This window comes from Equus przewalskii, chromosome 4 (genome assembly GCF_037783145.1).
Source record: "Equus przewalskii isolate Varuska chromosome 4, EquPr2, whole genome shotgun sequence".
Lineage (NCBI taxonomy): Eukaryota > Metazoa > Chordata > Mammalia > Perissodactyla > Equidae > Equus > Equus przewalskii.
In genome coordinates, this window is record NC_091834.1 from 73,807,283 (window position 1) to 73,823,003 (window position 15,721).

The window sequence follows — 15,721 nt, forward strand, 5'->3', positions numbered from 1 at the left end:
GTGATCGATGAGCACAGTGGGATTGTCAGAACTGGGATTGTCAGAAACAGGTACCATCGTTCATTCAACAATGTTCAAGTTCAGATGCAAGCCCACCTCTCTTTGCTTTGGCTGTGGCATGGAGCAGCCAGACTAACTGAGGATATGTGGTGACAGCAGACAGTAATGGAAGAGCCCAGGAGAATTCCTAAGCCTGAATTCCAACCCTGTGTCTGCCATTAAGTGGGAAGGTATCCTTGATCCAGTCACCTAGCCTCCTGACAGCTTTGGCCATCAATTTCTCCATCTCAAATGGGACTCCATTTCTTTAAGGATCTTCTGCTTTAGATCTATTAATTTGCCGAAGCAACTGTGCTTTGATTGATGTGGAATTTTGAACTGCCTTTAAATGGAGTGACTGATTACTAGCAGAACTTTGTTGGGTTCAGTGTATTATGAATGCATGTCAAAATGTACAGTGAGGATATTTTTAAAAATATTCCCTCCAGTTTCCTTCACCCTAGATAGATGTACAGGAATGTCCATGTTCATGTTGTGAAAAGGACATTTCTCCTAACCTCACACAGAGATACAAGTTAAGTCAATGTCTTACCAAGAAGGCAATAAGAGAATTACAGGAGACCCAGAGATCTGAATAGGGTAGGCAGAGAAGGGACGTGGGGGGAGAGATGTAAATTCCTAGGGAAATAGTGTGGAGTGCAGGGCTGGACCTAGGCCTGGGAATCAGGAGTCAGAGTTCTAATTTCAGCTTTTCCACTGATTCACTTGGGACCTTGAGAATGTCTGGCGCATTTTAATCATTCTGTGCCTCAGTTTCCTAATCTGTCAATTAGAGTGAGAGTCCTTGGCTGAGTGCCCAGGATTGTGAGAACATACTGTGCAGGACCATGAAAACACAATCAGTACCAAAAATGCAAAACATCCTAGTTACTAGATGTCCTAGCTTAAAGTGGAAACGTTAACAAGAGTAATTCCTTTAATAATCAAAATGTGAATGTTTTAGGAAGCATATCTTTCTGGGTGAAGATTAAGTGGGAAAACTATTATAAGGGCTTGTAGTCCTGGGGATACATAAGCAAAAAGAGGTCAGACTTGAAGTCGGACAAATTCCAGCTTTGCCACCTAGCATTTGTGTGACCTTGAGTAATTTCTTAACCTCCCACGGTACCCTTATCTGTGAAATGGGAATAATGGCATGCATCTCAGAGGGTGGGGGTAAAGATGATTACAGATGGGAGTTCTTTTGAGCCACTGGTGGGGTTTGAATTTACAGACACTAAGTACTTTGCAGTGATAGTTTCTCTTATTACAATTGCATATTAAAAAGCTTAGTTCCCCAGAGCAAGGAAGTTTTTAATGCTATTATTTACTGAGCATTTACTATATTGCAATGCTCTATCTTCATGCTAAGCAGTTTACATGAATTATCTCATGTATTCCTCACAAAAACCTATTACTGTTACTGTTGTGGAAATGGAGGTAGAGAGAGACTAAGCTTTATTTCTGGCTCCATTGTGTTTCCTTAGCTTGCCTTGCTTTCTTTTTCTCAGCTACATCTAACAGGCTGTAATTTTAGCATTCTTTGAAGCCACCTTAAATTTTCAAGACTAAAGCAGCAACTAACAAACTGAATATATTTATATAACATGTTATTTTTGTCATGTTGCTGTTCACCCCTTGAGACCTGCTCTAAATTCACTTGGATATTTGAGGATAAATCATGCTCACTGGCAGTTTCTGGAAAACATTGAAAAAGCAGCTACCCTGAAATTTTCTAAGCAACTTAAAAGAAAGCTTAAGAATTTCCAATATGTTTCTTGAAAAAAGCATTTATCTTTCTGCTTAGAAAAATAAAGTTATTATCAAGAAATCTTACACACATTCATATGTTCACAGATCTTCGCTAAGGACCAATTGGGTATATGATGTGTATGACTTCATTATAACACTGACCTCAGAGACCATGCTGTGGGAGTTCTTACAATCACTCAAAAGGTTAAAGTCAGCAAACTCTTTTCTGTTAATGTGCCTTTTAATCAGGAAATACTATAATTGCCTTGGAGAAATTTGAAGAATTGTTTTTAAAGCAATGTGGTATTAAAGAAAGAGTCAATATCTTTTAGACCAGATTTGAAACGAAAATCCATCTCTTATTTATCTGGACAATTTATTAGCATGTCTGAACCATGCATCCTTTTTCCATAAGATGGAAATAATACATTAAGAGTTGCTGTGAGTTAAATGAGAACAGTGTCCAATCATAATAGCCAGTTAACAAATGTTAGTTACTATCCCTTCCCTTGGAAAAGAATGTCAAGGCAGACATGCTTAAAGTCTGCTCTGTAAAGAGGTGGGAACCTGCCCCAGTAAAGTGCTTCTGGCACTTGTTAGGTAATAGACTTGCTTTATTTTCTAATAAAAGTGATGGGCCTTCTCCCACTGTACACTCAAAATGTATGTATCCATTTCAGGGCATTCATGGCGCCCATTGCCCATCCTTTGACCCCATATTAAGAACATCTGCTTTAGTGTATTAATTTTGACTTCATCAAATCCTCTTACAAAACAAGGTCATCTTTAGAAAATAAAGTTCTTTGGATATCTTGCAGTTAAATGAAGGAAAACTGCAGGCCTTTATTTTCAATAGCTTTCGAAAAATGCAGTGTCAGAACAAAGGCGTGTAGTAGACAATTAAGTAAACTGCACAGAAGCTTCATTAAAGGATTGATCTAACTTGCCACATATTTTGTGCAACCTTTTAAAACACACAAGTAAATGTTTTCTCTGAGTCTAGATCTAGATGGACAAAGAAAAAATTAGAACCACAATAAATCTATTTAACTTCGTTTACATAATTGTGGACATACCGTTTTACATATTACATTATTAGGACATTAGACAATAGATCAAGAAACAGAATGTTCTAGAAAATAAATTGACTATTGGTAAGCATCATGTACTTTTTCCAAAAGAAGTTTTATTGTGTTGAATCAAAGGTGGCTCCTTGGCACTGAGAGCCTTCAAGGAGTCAGCCACCAAAGTCCTCATTCCTTAATCCTGAGCTTGGCTGGATGGCTGCTGACAGTTGTCAACTTGTTTGGATTTCAAACTATATTAGATCTCTTCATATAGCTGCCACTACCAAGCAGTTGAGTTGGCTTTGTCCTACTCTTCTGTTGGTAATTTTTATTAATCGTATGCTTCAAAGTAGTCTATAAAAATCCTTCCAGAGGGATAAAAGCTACTGAGAATTCATTGTTTAGGTGAACATGTATCATGGGAAAGAATGCTATTGGGAAAGGGGCCAAGTTTGCATTCTGATCCCATCATTGCTGTGTGCTTGATGCTAGCAAGTCACTTTCGCCTCTCTGAATCTCTGTATCTTCTTTTGTAAAATAACAACTTACCTTCCTAGACTGGTCTGAAAGCCCAGATCACATGGAGATGATACACGTAGAAGCACTTGATGACTCTTAAGTGCTACCTGACTGCAGATCATGTGATTACTTCCTAGCGGCCACCACAAAGGGACTGCCACAGGATTCATTAGGTCTGCACCACTGCTATCTGCACCTGTCCTTAGTCAAAAGTTTACTCTATTTGTTTAATTCAAAAGTGAAACTCTCCATTAACATTTTTTAACTGCCTTCCTTTATAATTTTCTTCTTGCTGTTAATGTCATCTCTGTTCTCCCTAGCAATTAAATCAGAATCTCAAAGCTCAAAGCTCATCTTAGGTTTTTCTCTCTCCCTATCTTTGAACTAATCGAGTCCTGTAGATTCTTCCTTTAATGTCTCTGGAATTCATTCTTTTCTTTTTTTTCATGGACTCTATTCCAGGTTTGGCCCTACCGTCTCAAACTTGGGATTCAGTCTTTCTGCCTTGAGTCTCTTTTCCCTTTTCCCCAGCCTGCGCACTGCTGTCAAATTCATCTTGCTAAGTGACCGCATTGATAGTGGCTGCATGCCCTGACTCTGACATCTTCAATAGACCCCCACTGTTTGTAAAATGAAATCGAGTCTGGCCTCAACCTGTCTTTCCAGCTGTGGCCATACAGGTCTATCTGCCTGTGACGCTCACCATATCATCCTTCCTTCTTCCTGGGGCCTTGCACACACCATTCCCAAGGTCCCTTCTTCTTTCCTCTCCAAATCGTACCTCATTTTCCAAGCCCTGCTAAGTCCCACAACCCTCATGAAGGCTTTTTGAGTCCTCACAGCTCACAGTGATCTAATTTCCTGAAGAAATTCTACCAACTGAGTGTTTGAAGAGTCAATAATCAATTATGAACTAACTACTCTTTAACATCGTGTGTGTAGTTGTCTTGAAATGCAATTAACTTAGGTTGTGTCATTTACATTTTACTGAGTGCCTTCAATTAATAAATATTTGATAAGTATTTATCCGTGTTGCTGGGTTTTACTTGAAGGCAGGAATTTTATCATGTCCTTTCGGTTTCCCGTAAAGCGGTGGTTCTCAACCTTTCACATGGTAAAGAAACGCATGGAGAACATATTAAAAGCTCTCCAGGATTCCACCCCCAGAGACGCAGTAAGGTCCGGGTGGGGCCCAAACATCTGCATTTCCAACAAGTTCCAAGTGATGCTGATTCTGCCTTCCAGCATCACACACAGAACCTGTACGTAAAAGCTAATATATATGTATAGGTACTCTGTAATGAGATTTTTTTTCTCTTTTTTTCTATTTTAAGCTCATGTTCTGTCACTTCCTCCCTTTAGATTGATTTTGAAGATGTGATTGCAGAACCAGAAGGAACACACAGTTTCGACGGCATCTGGAAGGCCAGCTTCACCACCTTCACTGTGACAAAGTACTGGTTTTACCGCTTGCTGTCTGCCCTCTTTGGCATCCCAATGGCGCTCATCTGGGGCATTTACTTTGCCATTCTCTCTTTCCTGCACATCTGGGCAGTTGTACCGTGCATTAAGAGTTTCCTGATTGAGATTCAGTGCATCAGCCGTGTCTATTCCATCTACGTCCACACCTTCTGTGACCCACTCTTTGAGGCTATTGGCAAAATATTCAGCAATGTCCGCATCAACCTGCAGAAAGAAATATAAATGACATTTCGAGGATAGAAGTATACCTGATTCTATTTTTTTCCTTTTAATTTTCTTGGTGCCAATTTCAAGTTTCAAGTTGCTAGTACAGCAACAATATATGAATGAATTTTCTTGGTTCAGAACAAAGAAATCACTCTCTCAGTCTTCATAACTGTTATTTGTCTCTTCTGAGTTATTTCATCTATTTTTTTTTGATGGTCTGAATTTTTTAAACCCATTCAAAATTTTTTTCGCACATTTTTATTTGCATGTGGATCCTTGTGTTATTGGCAGAGATGTGAACCTATTGTTGAAAGATAATTTGAGAGAAATATGGAGAACTGAGGAGGAAAGAAAAGAACCAACAACCTCAACTGCCTATTCTAAAACGTTGATCATTTTATGGTAAGGGAAGAATTCCAGGCCATGGCCATTAAGTGTACAGGTATGTGGGCAGGTTTTAAGCAAACTCTTTCCCCACCATCTGAAGCGTTAGTGGACTGCTGCTATTCACTTTAATAATTCAATGGGCTCCAATGGTCTTTCTCATGTTAGAAAACATAACCTGCATTCACATGGTCCGACTAATGCCTTACCCTTCTTGAAATTTTAACCTGTGATACTTTCTGTGCCTACATATTTGTTATATAGATAATGAGACCCAAGTGCCTTCCTGTTCTTCACATTTTCGTTTTCAAATAGGGTCCAACTTAACTGTCAACTTTCATTAGGTCAACAGCCTCCCTGAAGACCAAAATTAGAAAATTCATTAACTAGTTCTCTATGCTGGTTTCTGACTCTGCGATCCAGAGTCAGATGAAGTCCACGTCTGCACTCGATCACACAGCATCTTTGTCCATGTTGAGTATGGTTCACATCAGCCCCATGAAACAAATTAAGGTGGACGAACGGGGTTGAGCCCTCTTTGAGCTGGCAGGAGTGGAAGCCAACTTTCCCTGCCACTCACGAGCTGCACGAGGTCAGCATGTCTATTCAGCTTCGTTGATTTTCAAGAATAATCACGCTTTCCTGACTCCAAACTAATCCATCACCCGGGTGGTTTAGTGGCTGAACATTGTGTTCCCCTTTCAGCTGATCAGTGGGCCTCTGGGGAAGGGCTCATAAAATGGAGGCCATTGTATGAGTCTATCAGAGTTGTTGCAAATGTGACCCCTTCAAAGTAAAGCACTTGCAACCGTCTGTTATGCTGTGACACACAGCCCCTCCCCCTGCCAGGAGCTTGGGTCTAATACAAGCATCACTTTGCTCACAGAGAAGATGGGGAGGAGGCAGTCATAAAAGATTGAGGTAATTTTGCTGGAATAAGTTCAAATTCTTTTGAACTCAAACTGAGGAATTTTTACCTGTAAACCTGAGTCATACAGAAAGCTGCCTGGTACATCCAAAAGCTTTTTATTCTTGTTCAAATTAAGATTCTGCCCTTGGGGATTTTATTTTTAACCTTCAGTTATGCTTTTATTTTTATTTTCATACACCTATTGGAACTCTGCTTGATTTTTTTTTTCCTGCCTCTTCCAGTTTTCCTGACACTTCAGTTATCAACCTGTTCCCTACTTTGATTTTTTGCATTTAAAACAGACACTGGCATGGACATAGTTTTACTTTTAAACTGTGTACATAACTGAAAATGTACTATACTGCGTACTTTTTAAGTGTAAAGATATTTTTATCTTTATATGAGGAAAATCACTTAGGGAAATGCTTTGTGATTCAATCTGTAAACTGTGTATCCCAAGACATGTCTGTTCTACATAGATGCTTAGTCCCTCGCGCAAATGAAGCGCTGGTCCAGGAGACTGCTAAAATTTTATATGCTTACTGATATATTTTACACTTTTTTATCCTGCATGTCCTGTAAAGGTGACAAGTCTGCACAATAAAAATGTTTAACAGTTCAACAGTCGGCTTTAATATTTTTCCCCAAAATAGATGCGTATGTGTCAGTGTGTGTGTGTGTGTGTGTGTGTGTGTGTGTGTGTAGTGAGCATGTACGCAGTGTGTGTACATTTTTGTAGTGTGTTTGTGGGGTGGGGGTGGTCTTCCACTTGTCAACCACTACAGATTCCTTTAGGTGGGATCTTTTTTCTAAGGCATTTGCCATTCATGAATTACTTCAGACAAAAGTTACGATCGATAGGAAAGATTTTTTTTAGCAGTTTACCCAATACTTTATTATATGTCATCTAATTTGAGCCCCCAATAACTTGGTATGATGGATATAAGTATTTTCCTTGGATACATGACACATTCAGGGGGTGATGCCTTGAATTTTGCCATGTCTTAACTTGGATTTTTTTAAAAAGCATATTTCAGAAACAGTTTACTTTTGGCCTTGGCTAAGTTGACAATCAGGGCTTCTATATTCATCAGGATTCTCCAGAGAAACAGAACCAATAGGAAATATATATATATATATATATATATATATATATGAAATATATATGAATACATAAAGAGTAATATATATATATATGTATGTGAAGAGACTTATTATAAGGAATTGGTTTGTACAGTTTATGAAGGCTAACACGTCTCAAGATCTGCAGGGTGAGTCAACAAGCTGGAAACTCAGGAGAGCCAATGGGGCAGTTCCAGTCCAAAAGCTGGCAGGCTCGAGACCCAGGAAAATCTGATGTTTTAGTTTGAGTTCAAAGATAGGAAAAAAAGCAATGGTCCAGTTCAAAGACAGTCAAGCAGGAGAAATTCTCCCTTACGCAGGAAAAGATCAGCCTTTTTGTGCTATTCAGTCCTTCAACTGATTGGATGAGGCCCACCCACAAGAGAGATGGCAATCTGCTTTATTCAGTCTACCAACTTACATGTTAATCTCACCCAAAAACACCCTCACAGAAACACCTAGAATAAAGTTTGACCAAATATCTGGGCACCTCAGTCAAGTTGACATATAAAATTAACTGTCACAGCTTCCAAACAAAATTTTGCAAAGGGGATCTTCTTCTAATCTCTCTCACCCTGAAACTCCTTTTATGCAGTTTACAGAGGCCCTCTCTTTGCTGAACTCTCAAACAAGCACTGAGGCTGCTTATTTAGTAACCAAGTCTGGTATTTGTGTTTACCAAACAAATCCATTTCTAGTGTGCTGTCTGGAAACATGCAGTATGTGAGATTCTGGCCCCAATTCAAGCAGAATCAGTGAAGTGACTTTAAAGAAGGATTATCGTCCCACTGGATTTATGATTTGTGTCTAAATGAGTGCATATTAACAAAATCAAGATTTTACTTATTTATATTTTGGCTCAACCACACACATGAAACAGTTCCATTTCTGGTTGCACAAATAACTACATGGCTTCAGACAATTTTGACTTTTTAGAATGGCCTTAGGAGAAAATAAAATTGGGAATAAATAGCTTCATACTTCACACATTTTGTAAATGTTACTTACTTAATAATACACATCAACCTGGTTGGTTCTGGTTTTTAAATTATAATCCATATTTATAAAATTGGGAGAGGAGGAGAGAAGTAGAGAAAGATACTCTTAGAAAAATGCAAAAGGGTAAAATCATAAAAGAAAAGATCATGGCTATGAATACCTAAAAACATTAAACTGTATATCAAAAACAGTAGAAACAAATAGAAAACAGTGATAAAGAGCACTAAAAGAAAGCACTTCATATATATGTACAACATATATATAATGCAAAGCATTATAGTATACTTAAAATATAAAGAGCTTTCACAAATCAAGAAAAAGATGAACATACCAATAGAAAAATAGGCAAGATATGAAAAGATAACTCACAAAAAGAAGTGCACGCAATCATATGAGAAAAGTTATTAGTAATGAGGTCATAAAAATCAAAGCAATGAGATACCATTTTTGCCTAAGTGTGCAGTGATCAAAAATAAAAATAACATCCGAGTTGGTGAGGGTGCAGGGAAACGAGCACATTCATCCATTGCTTCTCTGAGTATAATTGGTCCGAGCTTTCTGGAGGACAACTAAACGTACAAATGGTGGAGCCAACGATTTCACTTTCTAAAGAGAAATAACAGCGACATACCAAGGTTCATCATCATAGATGTTCATTATTTTATTGTCAACAGTAGAAAATATGGGAAACAACATAAATATTTAGAAGTAGGGAATCAGTTAAATAAATTATGGTATATACCTTTCATAGGCTACTATCGGAACTGGCTTTTAAATAATTTTATGTAACAGAATATTTAATAACATAGAAATATGTTCATGATATAATGTTAACTTAAAAAGTAAAGTTACAAGTTGTATGTAAGATATGCTGCTACTTGTTTTATTTTTAAAGAATGAAGAGGGGGATTCAAAGAATTGCATCATTTCCGAGTAGCCATCAGACAGTTTACAGGCGTTATGTCATTTATACAAAATCTCAAAATGATATTGATGTCCTCATTTTACAAATAAGACAATTTTAGTGAGTCACCGATGCACACGACTAGTAAGCACCGGATCTGTCGTTTATTCCAGGTGCGTCTGACATCTAAGCCTTGCTCCTCCCACTCCTCTATCCTGCTCTGCGTGATTTCTGAGGCCCAAGCCTCTCTCCTCTTCATGAAGCTTCCTCTTCCTAGTGGCTTGCAGCATCACTTCACACACTTTTATATACATAATGAGCAAGTAATGTGAGCAGAGTTGGAGTAAACTTCAGCAATAGTTAAGTAACAGGAGTTAAAATTTACAGTAATCTCTGCACGTGCAAGCATTGTTCTACACACTTTAAACCTATTAGTTCACTTAATCCTCCCAATAACCCCACGTGGTATGGATTATCATTATCATCTCAACTTTACAAGGTAGGAAATTTTGACACAGAGGAGTTATGTAACTTCCCCAAGGTCACACAGCCCATAACTGACATGGAGTCTGGCTCCAGAGTCTGGAACCTAAACCATGGCACCAAACCATAGAGTTAGTGATAATGCCAAACACCATTGTTGTGCCTCTACTGAGAACATGTAACGCTTAACAATATGAGTCGCAATTAAAATACAAATTAAAACATTTTGCATCAAAAATATAAAATTAAAATTACTCAAAGATTTACCAAAATCTTTAATTTAAAGTTTAAATATAAGTTTTTACAACATAAAAAGTGTTTTGTAATAGTGTATATTTGATCACATTATAGCTTAGTGACCATAAAATGACGAAATGGCAAATTGATGTCCAGACTCCAGGACAGAGATTTCAATGATGCAAAGAAACACAAACTTTCTGAAATGAACCATGATATTTATATTTATTAAGACAAAAATTTAATAATGTAATGGAATCAGATTGGATATAGACAACTGACAGAACAATTTTACTGTTAAGATTTAAAACACTTTTATTTTTTTTTCCTCTAGGAATCCATTCATTTACTTGACTTTCATACGCATTCTCAAGTCTGCCAGTTGCTGGAGCAATGAGGAGTTTCTCTAAGCTTTATTCATCACCCAACTCACTGGAGCCATCAATGCAGACTCTCTGTTCTTCCCACAACACACAACAAATCTACCTATATTTTCTCCCATTCTTCTCTTTTCCTTCTGCTAAAATGGAGGAAGATTCCCCACTCCTACAAAAAGACATTCCCTCCATATGTGTTCTGAACTTTATTCCTTCTTATTTTCCCAAGATTTTTGCTCCTTGGTTATCTCCTCTGATTCCTTTACCATCAATCTCTCCCTGTATTCTGGATTGTTTCCATCAGCCTACAAATATCATATATATCTTTCTCAAAAAAAAAAAACTTGGGCCACCCCCGGTGGCCTAGTGGTTAAGATCAGCATGCTCCTCATCGGTGGCACAGGCCCAGTTCCCAGGCACGCACCTACACCACTCATCAGTGACCATGATGTGGCAGTGGCTCACATGCAAAAAGAGAAGACTGGCAAGAGATGTTAGCACAGGGTGAATTTTCTTCAGCGAAAAAAAACACAACTCCCTCCCTTGACATCGTATCCTCCTCCAACCATCAACAATTTTCTCTTCTTTCTTTTATAGTCAAATTTCTCAAAAAAAATTATCGATAGATATTAAACACTATCAAATTACCCTAGTTATAATTGTACTTTTAAACCAAATCGGTTTTTAAAGTAATTTTTACTTCAAGTGCCCAGATGTAGGCATCAGCATAGTCATAGGTCCACGTCATCGTTAGTCTCGTGTGGCTCTCTTGTATTTGATTTTCTTTTGTTTTTCAGTTATCATTAATTAGCACCTGTGAATTCATCACCTAATCAAAGAACTAGAACAGTCATAAGAACTCACTACTACAATTTGTTCCTTCTCTTTCCCTTCACCTGTCCCCCTCCCTCCGTATGAGGTAATCATTCCCCTGAATTTTGTATTTATCATTTCCCTGCCTTAAAAAAAAAAGCTTTAGATATAAACAATCTCCTAAGCAGAAAATTACTTAGTTTTAGCTATTTTTATGTTTTTCTTTTTAAAAAAGGGTATCATGAGGAATGGGACATTCTGACACGATTTTTTTCACTTAACATTATTTTAATTGTTTCATCCACATTATTGAATACAGTTCTAGTTCATTCATTTTCACTGCTATATATTAGTTCATTGTGTGAACATACCACTATTTAGCCAGTCGCCTCTTGATGGGTCCTGGCAATCCAACGGTGCTGCTATAATCATACTTGTACGTTTCTCCTCAGGGGGCTATGGGCCTAAGCTCCTCTAGGAATCATCATTAGGACAGAATTGTTCGGTCCTGACACATGACATCCCCTCAACTTTTCTGGATAAGGATGAATGGCTTTTCAAAGTAATGATAGCAATTTACACTCCCACCGGCATTTGGAACTGGCACACTTTTTAAATTTCGCTAATCAAATGGGTATAAAAGAGTATCTTATTTTAGTCTTGATTTGTAACTTTCTGATTACTGATGAGGTTGAGCATCTCTTCATATGTTTATTGGTCATATGGATTTCCTCTTCTGTGAAATTACTTCCCTTGTCAGTTAGCAATTTTTTCTTAGGATGGTTTATCTTTTTTCATTGATTCATAGGATTCTGTCAGTTCCATGTCCACTACGTATCTTGCTTTTGAACTTGTGCCTCGTCTCCCCTGTCACTACCTCAGTGTGAGCAAACATCATTTAAATCCTGTTCTATTCTAGCTGGTCTTTCTGTTTCCACTCTTGCCCCCCACCATCTAACTCATTTGGCCATTTTTCTGTACAGCAACACAAACTGTCACATACATATGTGCACATATACATATACACAAACAGCTTTAAACCCCCCAATGACTTCTCATTGCATTCGGTATAAAATCTAATCCCTTTACCAAGGCCTAGAAAGTCTTACATGACCCAGCCCCTACGTATCTCTCCCGTCTATCTCATACCACCACCACCTCGGCAACTGTGCTCCAGACATGCTGATCTTTCAGTCCCGAGAACATGTTAAGCCTCATCTGGTCACAGGACTTTGCACAGCTGTTCCCTCTGACTGGAATGTTCTTATATCTTCCTCTCTACTTTGCTACCTCCTTCTCATCCCTTAGGTCTCAGCCTCAGTGTCACTAAAGTCTTCCATGTCTTCCCTATCTGAAGCAAGTCCACTCTTCTTAATCTCTATCTTAGCCTCTTGCCTATTTCCTTCACAGCACATATCACATTGAGTGATTATTTTGTCTGTTTACAATTTTTTAGTCCCTATCCCCCTTAGGATGTAAACTCCATGAAGCAGAGATTTTGCCATAACAGACACTCAGTTAATATTTGTTGGATAGATAGACGAATGGATGGATGGATGGATGATGATCAGACCATCCTGGAGACTATGAAGGCATGAGGTACCAAATTTCTGCTTTACCACTAACAGTGTCAGGAAGAAAATCACCCAACCCATTTTGAAATAAATTACAGCATTATCAACAACATACTTGCCGTTTGTTTTTATTCTTCCATTTCACTATATTTCTCCATGAGTTTGTTCCCCCATCAAAATTTTCTCTGTTGTACCCATTTGAACATTTTGATATGTCAAAACATGAGTTTCGCCAATGAAAATTTAGCAACGACTATCATGGATATTTGATATACATATTTTTCTTACTTGAATAATAGCAAACAGATGTTGATACAGTTATTAAGGAAAAAGATGATTTTCCAGCAGCTGTTGACTTCATCAATTGCACTACGTGATGAGTCACTCAAATTTCCGCAGAGCTAGAAAGTTACAAGTAAGGAAGAAGGATTTTTCTTGTGAGGAAGAGTGGGAAGAGTTAGACATGGGGAAAATAAATAAAATCAACTGGAATGAGGGATTTGATACTATAGAAAGTTGAGCAATTTACCGTACACCTACCTCGTACTTTAACAAAACAACTGAAAAACATGTGAAAACTGGTATAAAGGGTGTGGTGTTTGCAACAGAAAGAAGGCAGTCATTTAAGAAAAAAAAAGGCAACAGCTGCCAATCTGAGCCACTCTACGAATGGGCAACAAAGAAACCTACTCTTCTCCGTCTTTTTATTAATATAATGCCAACTATTAATGAGATAATAACTATCCCAGGGATTAGTCAAAGTCCTTTCTTAAATCCTTCATCACATTGCACAACCTCTTGGAAAAGGTGAGATTTACTTACCTGCCAACTCTAAAACAGAAAGTTCTGTCAGCTGTATAACACAAGTAAGCGCTCTGTGAAATGTGCAGCACAATATTCATACTGATGGATGGAATTTGGCTTGACACTGACTTTGCATTTTCACTGTGATTTTTTTCTTTGCTTCATTGCCTTTCTTATTGTCCTCAAAATAAAAATAGCTTCCATTTATTGGGCACATACCATATGCCAAACAATGTGCTAAGCATTTACAAATATTAGTCCTGCAACAGCCATATGGCTTACGTGTTATCATCCAGGTCAAGTAAAAACTATTGCTCTCTTTTTGAAATCAGAAAAGAAAAGGTCAGAGGGATTAAATGACTTACTTAAGGTTACCCAGTGAGTTTAACACCCATGATGATTAGCTCCAAAGCTCTTCTTTATGGAGAAACTCACTACATTCTTGGGAGAAATTGCAAAAGTGGAGGAGCATTTGGCAGTATTACAACACCATTGTGTGTCATCAAAGTGAAAAAAAAAGAACAGTAAGTGGTTAATGTATTCCCCAGTCCAAGATTCTCATCACATAATTGTTCAGTTTATTCCTTCAACACACATTTATGGAGCAACAATTTGGTGTAGTAAGGAAAAGAAAGGCAAGGAAAACAAAGACGGGTAAGGCAAAGGCCTTGTCTTCAAGAAGCTCAGTGAAGCATCAATGAAGGCAACTGCAAGATGAAATTAATATCTTGTTATTTTTCTGCTGAGAAAATAACTTAATAAAATAAAAATTGACAATACCCTCCATGGTTTAATACAACAGCTTTGAAACTGTGTTCTGTAGAATCCAGAAGTATTGACTTGATCCCCTAAGATGACAGAGGTGGGCAGGGGTAGAGATGAGAGGAATAACATCTACCACTTTCCCTCAAACAGACAAGTTCCATTTTATTTTCTTCTCTTATGGATTTTCAGTATAATATTTTGTTTGACTAAGTAGTTCCATAACCAAGAAAATTTGAAAACTATTGACTGACTTGGTGAAATAAATATATATTTTATACCAACACAGATTGTAAATGAAATGTTGGTGCTTGCTTTTGTGATTATCACTCAAATATGTTCTAATAATATTTTTTGAAGATGCAGGCTCAACTGAGGAGATGACCAAACTCAGAAAATATCTATCAAAACCGTGAATAAATACCAATTAAAATATATGATAGCTTTGAAAATTTTAACACTCTCGTTCTAACAGACATGAGTAATGATTCGAGTGGGATGAGTAGGAGAAAAGTAGTAGCGTCATTTATATCCCCAAGGATGAAATAAATTTAACAATGTGGTTTTTGGCATTAGGACAAATATCCAGGATGATATTAAATATTGCTCAGGCAATTTACAAATAAAATATCGGCCCTCAGTAGCCACATTGGACTCGAACAATTGCTTTAGATCTTCTTATTTCACCTTCAGCCTTATATAATAATAAACGCAAATAATAAGCAATCGTGTAGCAGAAAAAACCTTGAACTTGGAAGCAGACACCTGTAATCAAATCCCCAACCAACCTCAGAACCAACTGTGTGACCTTGGATAAGTCACATAACTGACTACGTTCTCTTAAACCTGCAGCCATAATGCCTCCTACCTCATTAGATTGTGGTTTGAATGAAAATGTGAAAATGTCAAAAACAGAGCTAGACCTCAAGGGAATTAGAAAGTCTCAGACAGCCCCTCTCTCTATCACCCTATTTCATTCTTTCTAGTGCCTCAAGGTTACTTACTCGCTTTTCTTAACACAACCAAGCCATTCTCTTGACTCTTCACAAACCAAATTTCTTCTTGTGCTCCTCAATTTGGACTGAGTCAAAACACCCAAAATCTACCTAAGCTCTGATTTCAAGAACCTATCATCGACTTTCATTTCTGTGTCTCTAAATTCAGGGAGCCAAGGTGAACATCTGTATGGTTCAGACTAAAGATTGGCTCCTCCTAGGTTTGTTGTCCTGGTCCAATTAGTGGCAGCTATTGTAGCCAAGTCACCTGATTTGAAAGGTTGCCCATTC

General features: G+C 37.8%; 1 protein-coding gene across 1 annotated transcript in view; it reads left to right on the top strand.

Annotated features, from left to right (window-relative positions):
• CAV1 (caveolin 1) overlaps nucleotides 1-6,982 on the top strand; it is a 32,484-nt gene extending 25,502 nt beyond the window's left edge. Inside the window, 1 exon segment of the mRNA XM_070616351.1 lies at nucleotides 4,740-6,982. Within this exon segment, the coding sequence (XP_070472452.1) occupies nucleotides 4,740-5,081 (342 nt within the window). The 3' untranslated portion in view covers nucleotides 5,082-6,982.
• The last annotated feature ends 8,739 nt before the right edge of the window (nucleotides 6,983-15,721 follow it).